This window comes from Phaenicophaeus curvirostris, chromosome 2, assembly GCF_032191515.1.
Source record: "Phaenicophaeus curvirostris isolate KB17595 chromosome 2, BPBGC_Pcur_1.0, whole genome shotgun sequence".
Taxonomy (NCBI): Eukaryota; Metazoa; Chordata; class Aves; order Cuculiformes; family Cuculidae; genus Phaenicophaeus; species Phaenicophaeus curvirostris.
Window position 1 is genome coordinate 8147445 of NC_091393.1, and position 13918 is coordinate 8161362.

The 13918-nt window shown below is 41.4% G+C and overlaps 1 protein-coding gene across 8 annotated transcripts in view; it reads left to right on the forward strand.

Moving 5' to 3' along the window:
• The window catches only part of MAP3K7 (mitogen-activated protein kinase kinase kinase 7), a 104047-nt gene that overhangs the window by 49883 nt on the left and 40246 nt on the right, over positions 1-13918 (forward strand). For 7 of the 8 annotated variants that reach the window (XM_069851180.1, XM_069851185.1, XM_069851181.1 and 4 more), the window contains exon 1: positions 7639-7773. The exons of the other annotated variant lie outside the window; for it this stretch is intronic. In XM_069851180.1, coding sequence (XP_069707281.1) covers positions 7684-7773 — 90 coding nt within the window. In that variant the 5' untranslated portion in view covers positions 7639-7683. Of the gene's footprint in view, positions 1-7638; positions 7774-13918 lie in introns of those variants that run through there. 8 annotated transcript variants of the gene reach the window in all.

Consider the following 13918-nt stretch of genomic DNA (forward strand, 5'->3'; position numbering starts at 1 on the left):
ATTTCATTACCAAACAAGTGACACAATGATACAAACTGCTTTCTTCCTTCTTTTGTGATTGTATTTGCTTTATTCTTCCACTGGTGAGAACATGTTATCTTGATTACAGATGATTATGACTGACCATTTTTTAAGATACCTTCTAGTAAGATATTCTAGCCTAGTGACTTATGGCAAAGCACATTAATAAGTAATATAAGTTACAAAACACTGACTTTCAGCATATTGGTTATATAACATACAAATCTGATATCAATTAGAAATATAACTATTTGGTACCAACTTTGAATCCTCCATATGTATAGCATAGGCTGTTTGCCAAAAACACATCCACACGTGACCAGAAGGCAGACCCACACACAAGGCACTCCTGCACACAGAATCAGGCTGAAGCTGCAAGTCTGTGTTTGGTGCTCACTGCAAATCACACATCTACTGCAGAAATGTTTCTAGCCTGCTAGCGTATTTACTAAAAACATAGAACAGGCCAGGTTGGCAGGGACCCTGAAAGATCATCTGGTCCAACTTTGCGTGGGAAAGGGAGGCTAGATGAGATTAGGTAGCACCCTGTCTGGTTGCATCTTGAAAACCTCCAGTGACAGGAACTCCATCATGCTCCTGGCAAAGTTGTTCCAGTCAATGATTGTTCTCACTGCAAAAAATTTCTTTCTTGTATCAAGATGAAACCTCTCGCAGTGCCACTTGTATCCATTGCTCCTTGTCTTCTCCATGTGGCTCTTTAGGAAGAGAGAGCCTCTATCCTTTCTGTAGTCACCTTTTAAGTGCTGGAATATAGTGATGAGGTCCTCTCCTGACCCTTCTCTTCTCAAGGGGGAAAAGACATTAATTCCTTCAGACTTCCCTCTCATAGGGCAGGTTCTGTATTTGATATATAGCTCTACATGTTCCTTGTTTCTGTCAGTTCTAGCTGGTATGAATCCAGAAACTAAGCACACAGAAACTCTATCCCTGTTTCTCATATAAATAGCAGAACAGACCTTCTAGAATGGAAAGATTTTGAAGTTCCTCATCCATAGAAACTAAATATACAAGGCTGAAATCTCCCTTTTCTAATATTACATAAAAATGCAAGAATTCCCTTTTCTCGCTCTTCTACCAATATAATTTTTACTTCATCTTAAGAATATAATAGTTCATTACAATGTATACTCAGCTGAAGCAAGACCATGATAAGAATTCATTATATTATTTGCATTTTTAATAGCACTTGTTTGGCCAATATATGATTGGAAGAGACCTCTGTAGGCAATGAGCACAGTACTCTGCTCTTACGGTTATGACAAATAAATTATTTCACTGATCAGGCACCATACAGTGAAGCAACTTGTGCCCTGATGGCAAGAAACCTTTTCCAGATTTCTATCTGTGAGCATTAATAGGATTCTTGTGCCCAAAGAAGTTCCCTTTTGCTTGGACTTCACTTTTCCATCAGTATTGTTTATCTCCTCAATATCGTTCTCTCTCTAATCTCTTTTAAAAGAGGCAACATATATCTTCTCTGTCTTTGTTTTTCAGTATTAAACACGCCAAGTTGTTTCCCCTTCTGCAGTAAGTTCTCTCTTATCTTGGCCATCTTTGTAGCGTTTCTCTGCAACTAGCTAGGTCTCAGTTAATTTTTCTTGGAGAGCAGATAACCAACACTGTAGAGTCCTTCAGATGAGATCTGCATAACCTCATATAGCTTCACTGGATATATCGTACAGGATATATAAGCTTGCACTTCTTTCTAGGCACATTATTGACAAGACTCATAGTCTTCCTAAAACCAGTCAAAACATGCTAGTTGTATTATTCATCTCTTCCCAACAGGTCTGTTATAGGATAACAAGATGTTATGAGTTCTCAAATTAATTCACAAACGTGCACTCCAGTATTTTAAATATCAGCCACTTTATTTCTTGTGTCCTTCGAGTCATCTAGTTTTTACCATTTGGTATTCTTATTCCTCTTCCATTCCTCCAGGTTTATTACACTGTCTAAACTGTGTCACCAGAATTACTGTCACTGTCCTAATTCTCTTATCAACATCATTAAATAAATTATTGATTAACAAGGTTGCTCTCAAAATCATATCTTAAAGAACAAAACTATTACTAACTTCATTCTAATATTTCCCTTTTGATAGTCCCTATTGTCTTCTGATTACTCCCTTACTCTCCTTACCCACTTTGAGTTCTTTTAATGATTCTTATCATGTCCAACTTAATTAATAATTTCCCACAAGGAAATATATCAAACACAATCAAGATAAGACAGGTCTATACATTCCCTTTGCCTAAAAATATCACAGAATTTATCAAAAATTATCTTTTGTTAATCTGAGATAACCTACCTTTGATTAAAAAGATGTGACATTCCATTTCATTTACCTCCATGCTCATTATTATTCTCTCCTTCACATTTTATTTTAAAGCCTACGGAGCGCAGCCCAATCCACACTTAGATGCCTAGATGAATTTTTGCACCTTTCTAAAATACTTCTGCTACTTTCTCTTCACCTGATAACTTTTCTGCCTTTCTCTACAAACATTCTACCAGAAATTTCAGGTACATTGTCTTTCAGACCTCTCAGCTGGAGACCAGCCACTCTATTGCCACCTGTATCTTTTTCTCACTAGCCACATAGTCAGCCAACTCCAGCTGCTGATAGCCGCAACAGGGACAATGGTTAGTTTGGTTTCATTCCTGCACCTAGATCATCTCTCTCCTTTACTTTGCCCTTACTGTACAGTGGCTGTGTGTGTTCCATCTCTTTCCTAGCTCTCTTGGTGGTGTAGGCTGCTGGAAAACTTAGAGAGATCTCACACACTTCAGATTAAAAGACAAAACAAGGTTCAGAAACAATTGTGACCTTTTTAGTTCCTGTAACACTCATACAAGTGAACAACTTCCTTGAAGAAGTGAAGTTCCTTGCCATACAGTTGTGTTTGGTGTTTAGCAAAGCAGCTCATGCATTAATTTTGCAAGGCTTTTTTTTTTTAATATATTGTTTGTAATAAAATGCACAAGGCATATCATAACTGAAGGAATTCGTAGCTTTTTAGAAGACTACAATAATGTGGGGAAGTCTTCCCTGAAAGGGAAAGAAGTAATAAGAAAACGTGAAGTGTGTTGGGGCTGCTATCTCAGTGTATTTGACAGAAGACACTCCTGTGCTGCTTTAAAAGAATTTGCAAAGCACTAGTGCAAGACAGAATTGGTGAAATCATTGAGATTCATAGTGAAATTTAACACACAAAATGTTGTAACCTGCTCTTGGGAAGTCTAACACAAGAGCCAAAGGAGCTACAAGAAAAGGGTAGATGAGGTAACAACTCTGCCATGCTGAGCAAGCAACAGAAAAACTTCCATATTCAATCACAGTAATTTGTCCTCATGAGATATTTTCATTGTACCTGAACTGGAATAAGAAGTGGGCTTCACTGGCATCCCTCCCAGCTGGGAGCTGAATTTGTACAGCAGATGGATTTCATGATGTGCTCCTTACTACTAGTCACCAGGGACCTGCTCTGGCCTCACACTTGCAACGCAACGCACAGAACAGTGCATCCACCAGTTTTTATCATTCAGTCATCCAGGTTAATTCCTCTCCTTTTAATAACTGCAACTTTCCTATGAATAGCACGCATCCAGACACTTTCCAACATACAGCTGAGACAAAGTTGATGACTTGCAATCAGTGCTACAGCTGATGTCAAGGTCCCTAATCACACATGGTTCCCATGAACTGAAACAATATAACTTTGTAATTACAAGACAATATTTAACAAGTAAGAAATAGTCAGTCTTGTCAGAAACCTTAACTGCGCCTGTGCTTAAAGCTACAAGGGAACCTTTCTTGTTGTAGGTATGTCAGTTGGCGAGATTATCCAGCATCTTCCACCCCTGTTTTCTATTATCAATCCTTCATTGCTTAAAATGAGATATTTTAAACAAGTGAAAAAAAAAATTGCACATACTGAAATTACAACACAAGTTGAAATCTTTTGAAAGAAGAAATCTTCTTATAAGAAGAAAATCTTCTTATAAAACTCCTACAACCCTTACACAGAGTAATTTTAATGGAGCTGGGCAGAGGGTAGCCAGGATCACATGACTGTGCCTTTGTCTGTAGTCATGAAAATGTGTCCACATTCTGTGCTGTAAAAGCCTGTGCATGCTGGATAAATTTTAGCTAAGATATGCAGATGTTAGGGCTGAGTCTCAGGTCTGTTAAGCCGGCCATGTAGACTTATTTTATATTTTGCTTAAGACCTACTGCCTCATCTTCTGAAAAAACATAACTCTTAAATCTGCTCCACAGCAGAAGCTACAAACAGCTCCGCAGCAGTTATTTCAGGTCTGAGCATTTGTGTTCACTCTTACCATGATACATCGAGATTTCACCAGTCTTTAAGTGGTCATCTTCCCAGCAGTGTAACCTCTTTCTGATGTTAGAAACAAGCAAATGAGACCCAGAACACAGGCTTGGCAGGTTCTAGGTTTTTCTTCTAAACAGAAGACCAGCTTTTCTCAGAGATACTACACAGACAGTGGCAGGTGCAGCTTTTCTTTTCCCTCACTCCCCAAATAAGTTTGTAAGATAAATATTTAAAATTTTGTATTTTGCGGGTACGCAAGTTATAACCAGTACCCAGCACAGCTAATTAAGACAGTGTCAATCAGAAAACAAAAAGAAGTAACATCAAATTACCACATCCTTAAAAACCCACCTGATCTTCAAGACTGTGACATTTTGATACTGATGATGATGACCCTGCCTTCACAAAGAAAGAGCTCATTAGTATTGAGATACATATTTCTACATCAATTTCTGAAAGGAAATGAACCTTACAAGGAACTATAATTGGAATGCTGTCCTCTATGCTCTTAATTCTCACCAACAAAAAAAAAATAAAGGTAACAAAAATCTCACCACTAAAACATAAAAGACTGCAACTGTCACTTGCTTGATATATATCCTCAAGAGGGGTCTGTGAAACATAACAAAAAGCCAAATATTCCGATACTTTTAATAGAGATCACAAACTGTCACCTACAGTACCACCACCCACATGGCCATCTTTCCAAGAACCAATGACGTAGCTCACCTTCACAATGCATAACGTGTCCAAAAAAAGAAAAAAGGCAAGCTTTAGGCTTAGAATTCTGCCTGACATGATGCTCAAGATTGCAACTAGGTATCAAGACCAGCAGTGATAGATTTTCACACATCCTTTTTTTTAATTTATTCTGTCCCGTTGCTTGTCAGTTGACTTTATGTCTTGGCTGACTTGATTCCCAGTCTTAGAAGTGTTTAGAGAACTGAAGCAATTCATCCAGCACTATGAATTTATCTGAGAGGAACCTGGCTCTGATCTGATCTGCAGCTTCTCAGTACCTCATAAATCCATATTCTTTATCTTCTAAAACCCAATATATTGCACAGTCAGCAGCTGAGACAGTAGCAGCTGCTTACACAGAAGCGATACACTTTCCTTTAACGAGCTGTCAGGTCCGGGTACAAACATGGTATTTTGTGACTCCATGTCACCATGTTACAGTATGATCAAGATGTGTACTAACAGCAGCTTTCATGAAAACAAAACTCAAATGCATTTCTGGGTATAGGTGGGTGCTAGATCTGAATCATCCAGAGGCTACATATCTGGAGAGCACCAGGGTCAATGAGAACATCCAAACCTACGTACAACCTATGAGAAACAAGGGGGTCTGAATAATCTCATTGCTCAATGAAGCAGAAGATTACACAGTACCTAGAACTATTCCATGTTTCATAATAGACTCTTTAGATCTCTCTAGACCAACTCATATCAAAGAGGAACAGGAACTCAGTTCATTCAGGATATGAGTCTGCTCCCCATGCACACGTAGATTGCTTTAGTTATGAAATTGCACCAATCCAACCTGTTCTGGAAACTAGTTTCATCTCACATGCAACACAGTCAACTGGTACATGTACCATGACTGCTTGTCTAGGATTTCTGGGTTGCTAGACATCTGGAAATCCAGGACAAATTACTAAAGCTGACAAGAAAAGGCAAGAGAGGAACAAAAAACCCAAAATGACAACCCATCACAAAGCGCAGTAGCTCTGACAGAGGTACTTGCACTTTAGTTTTTCCAAGAACAGCTAAGACTTCGTGACAGCGGGTCTCTGCCCATATTCATCTTTGATCTTCTCTCTCCTAGTTAATTGCATAAGCAGCTTTCTCAGGCTAGCTCTAAAAACCAGCTCTAAGACCTAATTATGAGGCACAGACATTCACTAGCATTCTAGCAGAGGAAGATCTAGGAAAGCTTACTAGATCTACTAAAATTACATACTATTAATAGTATTGTACAATAACATAACTTTTTATATACAGCACCAAGGCTAAACACATCAAAACAAAGCATAGCTGTTTCCATGATATCCACTCATCCCAGCACTGATTTAACAGCATGGGTCACCCTGAAGCCTCAGTCTGGGAGATTTACCACCAAAACATTGATGTGTTCCTCCAGCTAGAAATCAAAGCCGGTGCTGGCTGTTGGAAGACTGAGGCGAGATTACCATTGGCTGGGGACTGGACAGGGAGCAGTTAAGGTGTATGTTCATTGCAGAGACCTCTCCCTTTATCGCTATGTGTCTACATCATTAATTACTTTCTGCTCCCTAGCTACCCTCCTACACACACGCTGCTTACCTCTGAGGAAGAGCTGCTCAAGAGCACAAACCACCCAATGCTGCGCTTGGGTTTTTCAGCCTGGAGAAGGCTCCAAGGAGACCTTATTGCAACCCTCCAGTACTTGAAGGGGGCTACAAGAAAGCTGGGGAGGGGCTGTTTACAAAGGCTTGTTGTGATAGGATGACGGGGGGGTAGCTTTAAATAGAAGGGGGGAAGGTTTAGACTAGATATTAGAATCATACAATCATAGAATGGTTCGGGTTGGAAGGGACCTTAAAGATCACAGAATCACAAGGTTGGAAAAGACCCACCTGATCATCGAGTCCAACCATTCCTATCAAACACTAAACCATATCCCTCAGCACCTCGTCCACCCGTGCCTTAAACACCTCCAGGGAAGGTGACTCAACCACCCCCCTGGGCAGCCTCTGCCAGTGCCCAATGACCCTTTCTGTGAAAAACTTTTTCCTAATGTCCAGCCTGAACCTCCCCTGGCGGAGCTTGAGGCCATTCCCTCTCGTCCTGTCCCCTGTCACCTGGGAGAAGAGGCCAGCACCCTCCTCTCCACAACCTCCTTTCAGGTAGTTCTAGAGAGCAATGAGGTCTCCCCTCAGCCTCCGTGTCCATGGCGGGGGGGTGGGACTGGACGGGCTCCGGGGTCCCTTCCACCCCTCCCCGCTCCAGATAGGGAGCGGCGCCCCCTGTCGGCGGGCGGGCGGTGGGTCGCCGGCTCTTTCCGTGGCACCGCCCCCGGGGCGGCCGGTCCGGCAGGAAGCGGCTCTGATGTCAGCGGCCGCGGCGCGGCTGGCAGCGCCTCCCCCGCCGGCCCGGACCCCCGGGCGGCTCCGCGCAGGCCGCGGGATGCGCAGCGGCGGCGCCTCCTCCGCCCGCGGGGCCCCCGCGCGCCGGCCCTGAGCGCCGCGGACCGGCCCCCGCACCCCCCAAACCCCGAGCGGAGCCGCCGCCGCGCCCCCCGGGGCCGAGGGGAGGCATGTCCGCTGCCGCCGCCGCGGAAATGATCGAAACCTCCCCGGTCCTCAACTTCGAGGAGATCGACTACAAAGAGATCGAGGTGGAAGAGGTGAGGGAGGGAGGGCCGCGCCCCCGCCGCGGGCCCTGCGCTGGGGGAAGGGAACGGGGGGTGGGGGGGTTGTCCCGCCTCCCCGGCGACTTCCCGCTGGAGGGGTGCGGGGGGCTGCCGGGACCCCCAGACAGACACAGAGGGACACACACACAGACACAGAGGGACCCACAGACGCAAGACACCCATAGACCCAAAGGGACACACAGACAGACACAGAGGGACACCCAGACACAGAGGGACCCACAGATGCAAGACACCCATAGACCCAAAGGGACACACAGACAGACACAGAGGGACACACAGACAGACACAGAGGAACACCCAGACACAGAGGGACCCACAGACGCAAGACACCCATAGACACAGAGGGACACACAAAGGGACACACAGACAGACACAGAGGGACACACGGACACAGAGGGACCACAGACGCAAGACACACAGACACAGAGGGACCCACAGACAGACACAGAGGGACACCCAGACACAGAGGGACCCACAGACAGACACAGAGGGACACACGGACACAGAGGGACCACAGACGCAAGACACCCACAGACACAGAGGGACGGGCACACAGACACAGAGGGACAGACAGACACACAGGGGGACACACAGGGGGACACACAGACAGACACGAGAGGGACACACTGACACGAGAGGGACAGAGACAGACACACAGAGAGGCAGACAGCCGCAGAGACACACACACAGACATAGAGAGACACACCGACAGACACAGGCACACACAGAGAGACAGACACACAGACAGAGACACAGAGAAAGAGACAGACACACACAGACAGACAGACAGGCACACGCACGCAGATAGGCACAGACACAGAGAGAGATGGACAGACACACACATGGACAGACATGCAGCCACCCAGTCCCCATCCCCACAGTGTATCTGCCCGAGGTCCCCTTCTCTCCTCTGGATGCTGCATTGCTTGGCAGCAGAGAACAAAGGCAGTACTGCTGGGAGCAAAGATGCCAGATTACTTACAGCAACCCTGGTGCTGTATTTTGGGGTTTCAGGGAGATCAATTTTTTTGGGACTTTGAAAGTTTCACTGCCCATTTTGCCACTCACTTTAGTGTGGTGGCAAACACAGTTGTCAAGTGCTGTCCCAAGAGGAAACTTAATTCTGGTGTTTCTTTTGGATCTTGATTTCTCTACACCTTCTACCCTCTAACTGAACCACTGTATGTATAATTATCATACAAATATTAATTATTTGTTAAATTTACAGCTCTCTTAGATGGAAGGACGTACAGATTGTTTTGTATTATTTTTTCTTAACGTGATGTTAAGTGATGTTGCACTCATGGTGTAACATTTCAGTCTGTGTGTGTTAATCAGGAAGTGACATTCAGTTATCCTATCACATAGTTGGAAGGAAGTATTTCTTCTGTAGAAAGTTTCATGCTAAAATTATTAAATTCTTTGAGACTGGAATTAGGTGGATAAAGTACAGAAAAAGTATGTACTTTTCGTCTGTCTGGATTTCCTGTGAAAGCTGGACAGATGTGATCTGGGATAGCTTACACGCTTCACTAAAGGGCTCAGTAGTATGTATATACCACAATGTTGTTTAACCCTCAGAATAGACCAAAATTATTGCTGCTGTTCATTGTTTTTCATCCTTCCCTTCTAACGTCTCCACAGGAACGAAATTGCTTCACACAAATCCTTGCTGAATTTGTAGAGTCTGGGACTAACAGACACCTGAGATGGATGAAAAAGTCTTTGTGCTTTCATTGGTAGATGCACATCTTTCTTTTTCAGTAATAATTGCCCTCTTTTTCATAACAAGTTTATGTGGAAATTGAGTTCTGTTTAGTAGCTCTTATAGATAAGACAACCCGTGTCTTACGTTTTTGAAGTGGTTTGCTGGATACTGGTTTTTCGTAATTATTATGCTGGGCTCATGTGGCCTGGGAGAGTTCACAGAACATTACATCTGCTATATTTTCATAGAATACTAAGGCATGTTCTGCTATGTTTATGTAGCATTGTGGTAACTTCAGCTTTCACCCTAGCAGACACTGGAAATTCTCAGAGGACAGTGTCTTCTGAAAGATTGCCTCTTCCCCTTTCAATGAATGTCACAATCATGAAGATTATTCAAAGTCTATTCTAATTGTTTCTTTTTCCTTCATGCATCTAAGTGTTCTGAAGTGCAAAATTGTTACCGTGTTTGGGAACTGAAAGTATTTTTGCATTTGATAATGTGCTTATGTTTTTACAACACTTACTGATAGTCAGGGATTAAATCACACATTTTGGGGGAAATGGCTTTTTTTCCACTCAGAGAAGAAAATAAAGTTGATAGGAATTTATCCATCACAAAAAAGATTCCCTGTGATGGCTTATAGGAGTAGCACATCTACCATGTTAGACATAGTATTTTAAACAAGTCTTTAATCCTCATGACACTCTTGGGAAGGCTCTTAACAGGGATTATATTGCTATTTTACAAATAGGAAATGTGGATCTGCACAGCATGTAATTGGTGTGACTAGAGTTTATTATTGTAAGGTTTAGTGTTTGGAGCTTGTCGATGTCCAACATACCTGCCTAACACCTGTAGAGGCAGGACTAACCACCTAAACATTATTTATCCTTTAATGTGATTGTTGCATTATCCTCAAAGTAGTTATCTCTATTGGAGATGACAAAACTCATGTGATATAAGCTGGGGAGCTCTGAAAATGTTCTCTCTATGAGAAAATCTGATGATAGCTAGTGTAGTATTTTGACTTATGCTCGAGTGTACCTGTCCTACCAGAAATTCTGATAGGCAGTGAGGATACCATAGTGCTGAACACGGTCTAAATGTCATTGCATGGGGAAAGAAAACTCAGGAGTTTTCAGGATTCTTAATGGCTGTAAGGATTCAAAACAGTCAGATTTTAAGATGCTAGTTAAACTTCATGAGTTTCAAAATGGATTGTCAACAGATCTACAGTGGGAACTTGGATGCTTGTATAATCATAGCTTTGCTGTTGTATTACCAAGGCTGTCTTGTCAGCAGATAGCAGTCCCGTTCTGCCACTAGTTTATTAATAGATATTGAAGTTCTGGAATACTTGCAGGCCCCGAGTCCTTGCTAATACATCTCAGATCTATTAAGTGTGCTCTCATTTAGGTTTGGCTGAACTGTACTGGATAATATCAAGAATATACCATATTTTGTTTTAGCTACCATGCGTGTGACTAACTGTACTGTAGTGTTAACTTCCCACCAGTAAAACATGTCTCCAAGTTCAGCCTGCCTTTTCATTGTTTAAAGTGCTTAGATGGAAGTAAAATAGAATTGCTATGAATGAGTTGGAGTTAAATCAAAATTGATGGGGCAGTGGAAGTATCTTGAAAACTAGAAGGGGAAAAACAATGTAAAACTAGAAGGGGAAAAGCAGTGTGAAAATTGGGTTCTGCCAAAATGTTCCCTGCTTTGCCACGCAAATTTTGAATGTGAGAATGTCCTCTCTTAAGTTTTCAGGTATCAAATAGACTAATAATTAGAAACTGAATAAATAATACTACAGAACTTATCTGAAAACTTGATATAACTGAATTCAAGTTAATATTAAAAAGCCTAATAGCCCTATGTTGAAATCTCATGTTTAAATCTGTCCTAAATACTGCTGTCTCTTCTTCTAGAGAAGCTTTCACATCTAAGCAACAAACAGACTTTCGTTTTGGATTGTTTTGGCAACCTGCTCCCTGCCAGTCTTTCCTGAAAATCCCACAGCCCTTCCTCCATCATGTAACTCGATAACAGTCTCATACATGACCAAAATCCAGACCTCTTCATCACATGATGAGTTTATGCCTTGGATTGCACAGCCAAAAGGTGCCTGTCTGGTCATGTATGCTGTGGCCCTGCCTAGTCACTGCCTGATATAGCCAGGTGGAAAACCACTGCCATGTTTGTGTAGTTGCAAGGTACTTTTGAGCAGTCAGAAAGTGTAAATTATTTTAAAACCGTTCTTTAACGTTTTGCTGGTGTACCGTAGTGTACACTGAAGTTTATTTTCAACAGTCTATTTGGGCAACAGTAGTAAATTTTAAGCAGATTTAGGATAATGTTTTCTTTAAGATGAACAGGTAAGCTTTCCAAGTATTTATTGTAGAAAACCTATTTAAGGCACCAGCAACTAAGGACCTGCAATTCATGGCATGTTCACCCAACTTAGACATTTTTTTAACAGTTGGATGATTTCATTAACTGAGAAGTGTGAGAACTGCATGTGTTCCTTGCAATTATGGAGCAGAGCAGTTGGAAGGGAAGAGAATGAAGAATACAGGTGACAACTGCTTTTTGTTCTCCTTTGTAGCAGTTAACTTTAAAAAAGTTAATGAGATGCAGTAAACAATTATGTTAACATTCTAAGGTAAGGTGGATTTGTGTAAACTGCCAAATGTGGAACTGTTACTACCTCTGTATATAAAACTTCATTGGTTCTGTGTACTGTGGGATAGTGTCCAGTAGTAGAATATGCATTCTAAAAATCTGCAAAATTGGAAGGCATTTGGGTGAGAATTGCAGGTGGGACTTGGGATCTGAGATATCGGGTATGAGTTCGAAAGACTTGGTTCTGAAAAGCTGAGGGTGATATTTAGGAATCCATTAGTGGTCAGTCACCTCTACAGTTTCTCAGCCTTTTTCAGAAAGTAAGCCTTCAAGGTGTAAATTTGAGCACATCCAGAAACATGGGCAAAAAATTAGTCCATGGTAAAAACATAATCCAGAATTTACTCTGAATACATTTCTAGTAGATTTCGAATCACTATTTGTTTAGTCGTACCACTGGAAGATTCTCTTCATCTTCATAAGAAATGTAGATGAAGTGTCAGCTGGAGTGTGAATTTATGGTGGAAGTTACATAACACTGATTCATGTGCAGTAAGCATTAGAAAATGGCTAATAAGCTAGTTAAACTGTTACTGTAAGACTTTACCCTTACTTGTACACTTGCAGATTTATTCAATGAATCAGTTTACATCCTGTAAAACAAACCTAACATTTTACTTGTAAAGAATGTGTGGGAAAGAAACGTCACAGGCTTTTCAGTTCCAGTGATGAAAGCAAGATGCATGTTTGAGATAATAATAAATTTTCTGCACAGCAGCTAAGGTCACAACTGAGTAACAGTGTAACTGCCATCACAAATTGGGGGGGACACTTTCCCTACCAGGAAAAAAAACTAAAACAACAGAGCAAGCTTCACATGTCCGTTATTTATCCCATCCAGTGGATTCTAGCAGTACTTTACTGACTACAAAATGATTATTTGGTTTTCAAAGACCAGTAATTTTAGACTATGCCAGCCCAGCAAGCCAAATTCATGTTGGAGTCCTTCACCCCAAGTGCCTCATTACCCAGCGTTTTGTGTCTCAAACGAGACTCTCCTGTCTGGGCTGCTGTAACAGAACAAATTGATTCGTACTAAAACATAAGTTTTGTTAATGGTTTTTAATTTCTGGTTATTATTAATTTTTATTAATTAATGGTTTTAATTTCTGGTTATTAAAATGAGTTCAGTTCTTGAGACAGCAAAAGGCTGTTGGTATGTAAGAAGCTGGAATGAGAGTATAACCTGATAAACTCTTATCTTTGCTTGGAATGCATGTGTTTCTTAGAAGGACTGAGCTGTGGAAATGTGAAGAGGGTTGGTTCTGTGTTCAGAGCAAAGGAAAAATTTCTGAAAAACATAAAATTTTAGGAATTCCTATAACAGTACTTTGATTCTCCATAAATACATTCTAAAGAAGTTGAAAAGAGAATGATTACTTAAAACAGAACTAAATTCAGGTAGTCCAGTCACTAAATAGTAGCAGTGTTGTGCAGCTCTAACAAATGATACTATAAATGTGGACCAACTGTATTAATTTCTGGCAAACTGAAGTTATGTGTATTTCTTAAGAATAAGATTTGATTTTTAATAATTTGAGTTTTTTATTAAGAAATCATTTTTTCTTACAGTATTTGCATAGCTTCAAACTGAAGTTGAAACTTGGAAACTAAATCTAAACTCAATTACTTAGTTTACTTAAAATTAGTGGGGTTGCTTGTGAGGTTCGGGGATGGGGGCAGAGGAGGTTGAGGTTTGGGTTTTTCTCATTACTATATGAA